Below are 6,000 nucleotides of genomic sequence, written 5' to 3'. Positions count from 1 at the left end.
AGCTGGGGGTGGACTTTGAAATATGACATGATTAGCACAAGGGCCATCAATATATTCTTGCGAGCATAGGGGAAAGAGGGAAGGAAAAAAGAGAGAAGAAAGGGAAAGGAAGGGAGAAAAGAAATAGAAAAGGAAGAGAAAAGGAAAGGAAGATGGGAGAAGGGAAACAAACCTGGAATATAAGAACTAGAAGGGACTGTGGAAATCTTCCAGTCCAAATTCCCTCTTTTATATATACATAGTATTGATTCTAAAACAAAAGTTTCCTTTTGTTTTAGAATCAATACTATGTATTGGTTCCAAGGCAGAAAGAGCCAGGAAATGGAGGTTAAGTGACTTGCCCAGGGTCACATAGCTAGGGAAAGTGTCTGAGGTTAGATTTGAACCCAGGACCACCTGTCTCTAGGCCTGGCTCTCAACTCACAGAGTCACCCAGCTGCCCTCTTTCATTTTTCTTTTGAAAAAGCTGAGGTGGAGGGAGCTTCTGACACAAAGCTGATAGGAGCAGCATTTGATCCAGACTCGGGCCAGCGCTCTTACCAGTCCTGGGTGATGGGCTAGAATATGTTTCAGACCCAGGTGAGATGGAGAGTTGATCGAACCCGTGGAGGCACCCATAGGTGAGCATTCTTGGGAGAAGTAAAATTTGCCCTTTAACTCAGCTGCCCCAAGGGGCCGCTCAAGCTAAGGCATATATTGTATACGTGGCAGAGGAGGGAAAGGTGGGTCTTAATCCCGATCTTGCTCCATAAAAGTAATCGAGGCCTGACAGTGCAGCGACTCGCAACAGGGCACTGTCCAGTCCACCGAAGGGCCCCAGGGCTGCAATGCCTAGAACCAGGAATAAGTAGGAGGGAGGGAAATAGAGTGGGAGGAGGAGCAGGAGCCGGTGGTAGTCGCTCGGCTCCGCCCAGACAGGAAGAAGCTCCCCGGACACAGCTCACATTGGGCCGGGAATGGAGGAGTCGCCACCGGTGAGCCAGCCCCGTGTCCTCTGAACCGGAGAAGCTGCCTAGCTGCCGTAGTTCCAGCCGCTCCGACCCATCCTGCCCGCGCTGCCCTCTCGGAGCAAGAGGCGAGCCCGCATCCATGCCGGTCCCGCCGCGCCGGCTCCTGCAGCTGCTGGCGCTGCTGCTCTTGCCCCTGCCAGGTCCCGGGGTGAGTGATCGAATTAAAGATCGGGTCATTGACCGAACGGTCCTCCCCCACCCCCCGCGAACCCCCTCCTCCCGCGATCGAATCTAGGCTGGGGCCCAGGCCGGGATCTTTAAGAGCGGGGGTCCGTGCGCTCTTGGGGAACAGAGAACGGGAGCGGTGCGCCCGGGGAAACGGGGAGCTGGGGATTATGCGCTCGGGAGAGCTGAAAGCTGGAAGTGGCAACCCCGGGAGTGGAGAGCCGGGGCTGTGCGCTTTGGAGACCTGAAAGCCGGGGTCTGTACACACAGATCTGGCACTGCCGCGAAGGCGCGAGGGAGGAATGATTTGGGGGAGCCCCTTAGCCAGATGTGTACCCCTTCTGGTTTGATCCCTTTTATCCCGCAGAGGCCAGAGTCCAAGCCCAGGTGCCCGCCACCCATTCCTTTTTCGGGATCTCCCAACTCCGGGGAAACGCCGGTCTGCTTGAGGTTTCTAGGAGGGGAAAGGAGGAAGTTGTGGAGCCGGGAACTCCACTTTGCTGGGCTGTTGGCAATTTGGAAATCGCCTGGAAAAATCTCTGCCCCGTTTTGTAGGAAGGGAGCTCCCCGAGGAACTTTATTTGGTGAGGGAAGCCTGAAGGATCCTGGTGGTGTTCCCATATGTTGCTTACCCAGTGACCGTAAGGGTTTACCTTACCGGGGGTCACTTCGCCCTTTCTGTGTCAGAGAGTGTGTGTCAGAGAGTGAAAATGGGCTGGTTGATTTGTTTGGAGAGGAGACTGACTCCAGCCCAGGTAACGTCCAATTCAACAAGTCTTTTTTCAGAGCCTGCTGTCCGTCAACAAGCTGTTATTAGGTATCTACTAAGCGCTTGCTGAGCCGGTATGGTAGAGTGGGAGAATTCTGGCTCTGAAGTCTGGCTCTGAGCCTCGTTTAAATAGTCTGGGACATTTGGGTAAGTTATCTAGCTTTCCAAGACCCCAGTTCCTCATCTGTAAGAAGAGAGAAGAGTAGGATAGACTAGATGGCTTTAGAAGCCTATTGCAAGTCAACATCTTTGATCCTGAGTGCCAGGCACTGTTTTCTAATACAGAAATGAATCATCCCTTAACCTCAAGGAACTTACCTATGAGAGGAATATGTACATCCATAAGCATTCAAGGTAATTTTTTGTGGGGAGAGGTACTACCAATTGGGATCATTAAACCAGGGAGCAGCTGGCTAGTTCAGTGGATTGAGTGTCAGGCCTAGAGAGGGGAGGACCTGGGTTCAAATGTGGCCTTGGACACTTCCCAGCTGTGTGACCCTGTCACTTGACCCCCATTGCCTCTAGCCCTTACCACTCTTCTGCCTTGGAACCAATACACAGTATTGATTCTAAGACAGAAGGTAAAGGTTTAAAAGAAAAAAGGAATCATTAGGTCAAGAAAATTATTAAGCACTTAACTATGTGCCTGGCACTGTGCTGACTGACTTTGGGGATACAAAGAAAGGCAAAAGACAGTCAATCCCTGCTGTCAAGGAGCTCTTACAAATAAGCTGTTTACTGGGTCTTGGGAATAATCTTTAGAGGGAAGGCATTAAGATTAAGGAGGACTGGAAAGGGTTTCAGAGAGAGAAAATGATACAGCAAAATAGAGACAGAGCAGCCAGGCTGGTAGGAGGGGAATCAGAGAGCATTGTCATGACAATGGATCAAGGAGAGAGTATCCAGGAGGAGAGGGTGGTCTTCACTGCTAAGTGCTTCAGGGAGGTCAGTCAGACATGAATTTGTATTAGATTGAGAAAGGACCATCTGATTTGGCATGTGAGATCATTAATAACTTTTGGCAGCATATTTTCAGTTGAATATTTGACTGAGAAAAGAGTAGGAGGAGAGGAAGAGGAAGTACAGATAATTTTTTTTTATGTGTTTCACTTATAAAGAAAGAGAACTATAGGCTGATATCTGGAAGATTTGATAAGGTCAAGTAAGGATTTTTAAAGATGGAGGAGGCTCCAATGTAGACATTGGGGAAGGGGTCAGATGGAGAAGATGCTAGAGAGGGCAATCTACTACTTGATGAGCGGGGTTGGAATGTATAGGGGAGGAAGGCAGCTTGGCATGTTGGGAAAAAAGAATACTTGTTTGTAGTTAGGGGGCCTGAGTTTTAATCCTGGCTTGGCCACTGTGACCTTGTGCCCAAGTTCCTCATCTGTCAAAGCAAGGAAGCGAAATAATTTACCTCAGAGTTTTCTTTCAGTTCCAAATCTGTGATCTGAAGTAGAGAGGTTGGCAACAGTAACAAGAAGAAAGGAAGAGAGAATGAGGAACATTGTCAAGGGGTTTTATGCATTTGGGGAAAAGAAGGAGCTAAAGTCATTTTTTCCTTCCTTCCTTCCTTCCTTCCTTCCTTCCTTCCTTCCTTCCTTCCTTCCTTCCTTCCTTCCTTCCTTCCTTCCTTCCTTCCTTCCTTCCTTCCTTCCTTCCTTCCTTCCTTCCTTCCTTCCTTCCTTCCTTCCTCCCTCTCTTTCTCTCTCTCTCTCTCTCTCTCTCTCTCTCTCTCTCTCTCTCTCTCTCTCTCTCTCTCTCTCTCTCTCTCTCTCTTTCCCATTACCTTCATCTTAGAATCAATATTATGTATGCAATGGCGATTAAGTGACTTGCCCAGAGTTACAGGGCTAGGAAGTATCTGAGGCCAGATTTGAACCCAGGACCTCCCTTCTCTAAGACTCTCAATCCACTGAGCCACCTGTCCCACAACCTTCCATTTCTTAGTAAAGCTTAAGATGAGGGCTTGAGCAGAGAGAGAAAAGTGGGAGACTTGAGAAGAAAAAGTCTGGGACAGCTTCTGTAGAAAGAGGTTTTGTTGTTCAGTCATTTTTTATTTGTGTCTGACCCCTGTTTCTTTATTCCCCCCCTGGGCCATACATGTATTATCATATAAAACACACTTCCATATTGCTCATTGCTGTAAGATCACACTCATACAAAACCCAAACCCCTAAATAGAATCATAAATATACTGATGTGAAAGATGGTGTGCTTTGATCTGCATCCATCTGACTCCCACAGTTCTTTCTCTGGAGGTGGATAGCATTCCCTGTCATAAGTCCTTCAGAATTGCCCTGGATCATTGTATTGCTGAGAGTAGAAAAGTTTTCACAGTTGATCATCCTACAATATTGCTGTTACTGTGTACTATGTTCTCCCAGTTCTGCTTATTTCGCTCTGCATCATTTCATATAGATCTTTCCAGCTTTATCTCCTCCCATCTACTTCCGTCCTGTGCTACTATTGATATTTTTGTACAAGTAGGTCCTTTCCTCTTTTTTATGATCTCTTTGGGATACAGACCCCCAGTAGTGGTATTATGGGATCAAAGGGTAGGCTCCATTTTATGGCCCTTTGGGCAGAGTTCCAAATTGTCTTCCAGGATGGTTCTGATTCCCATTTCTTGGCAAAGATACTAGAGTGGTTTGTCATTTCCTTCTCTAGCTCATTTGACAGTTGGGGAAACTGAGAGAAACAGGGTTAAGTGGCTCACCCAGAGTCACACAGCCAGTAAGTGTCTGAGGCTATATTTGAACTCAGGAAGAGGAGTCTCTGTGCTCCATCCACTTTGTCACCTTGCTGCCCTAGAAAGAGAGATTAAAGAATTAATTTCAGGAGGAGTGAAAGGACTACTTTGTCTCAATGAGATTATATAACATCGGTTTGTAGGCTCCTCAGTGAGCCTAGGTGCATTATTTCCTTTACTGTTCAGTTAGCAGGAATAGGAAGGGAGGAAGTGGGTGGTGAGAGTAATCTAGGATTGGGGTTTGGCAAGGCCTGAGTAGTGATAGGACAAGGGAGCGGGGCAAAGGTTTCTGGAGTATAGGATGGTGTAACATGGGACTGGTTAACTCTAGATGTCAAGAATGGAAAAGGAGAATACTAAGGAGAAGAGAGGGAGAGAAAAAAAAATAGCTTGGGGTGGGGGTGGGGGCTAGCTGGATGGCTCAGGGGATTGAGAGCCAGGTCTAGAGATGAGAGGTCCTGGGTTCAAATCTGGCCCCAGATACTTCCTAGCTCTGACCCTGGATAACTCCCGTTGCCTAGCCCTTATCACTCTTCTGCCTTGGAACCAATACAGACTATTGATTCTAAGACTTCTAGAAGGAAAGGGTTAAAAAAGAAAAAGAAAAAAAGAAAGAAAAAAAGAAAAAAATAGCTGGGAGATAAATGGGACCTAGAAAAATGAGATTCTGGGGATTTAGGATCAAATAAAAGAATTTCAGCATTCTCCATCCTGGAGGTTAGAATAGTGAGTTTGGGGATAAAGTTAGCTCCTTGAGAGCAGAAACCATATTTTTGCATTTCTTTGCTAAGCTCAGTGCCTGGCACATAGTAAGCATTTAATAAATGTTTGTTGTCTGATTGACTGACTGATCCTCTGAAGGGGGATGTCTTGAGAGATTAAGGAGCTTGAACTAGGAGTTTAGGGTGCTTGAGATTGACCCTCAGTGGGTATGATGAAGTTTCCTAGTAGAAAGTCAAGAGTTGAAGAAAGGAGGAAGACTTGTGAAGTATATAGTGGGGTGTTTAGTTATTTTCAGCCCTGTCCAACTCTTTGGGACCCCATTTGGGGTTTCCTTGGCAGAAATACTGGAGCGGTTTGACATTTCTTTCTCCAGTTCATTTTACAGATGAGGAAACTGAGGCAAACAGGGCTAAGGGACTTGCCCAGGGTCACCCTACTAGTCCCTGTCTGAGTCCAGATTTGAATTTAGGTCTTCTTGAGTCTACTGCTCCACCAAGCTGCCTCTAGCTGTGAAACATGTCTTAAACTTGAAAAAGGAAGAGGAAATGACCTACAGGCTAATAGATAAGTGTTCTGAGCAT

General features: G+C 46.9%; 1 protein-coding gene across 1 annotated transcript in view; it reads left to right on the top strand.

Moving 5' to 3' along the window:
- The first annotated feature begins 956 nt into the window (after window positions 1-956).
- Window positions 957-6,000, top strand: part of ERN1 (endoplasmic reticulum to nucleus signaling 1) — a 133,992-nt gene continuing 128,948 nt past the window's right edge. Inside the window, exons 1-2 of the mRNA XM_056814671.1 lie at window positions 957-974; window positions 1,026-1,158. Coding sequence (XP_056670649.1) covers window positions 957-974; window positions 1,026-1,158 — 151 coding nt within the window. The remainder of the gene's footprint in view (window positions 975-1,025; window positions 1,159-6,000) is intronic.

This window comes from Monodelphis domestica, chromosome 2 (assembly GCF_027887165.1).
Source record: "Monodelphis domestica isolate mMonDom1 chromosome 2, mMonDom1.pri, whole genome shotgun sequence".
NCBI lineage: Eukaryota > Metazoa > Chordata > Mammalia > Didelphimorphia > Didelphidae > Monodelphis > Monodelphis domestica.
This window is presented reverse-complemented; position numbering and strand designations above follow the sequence as displayed.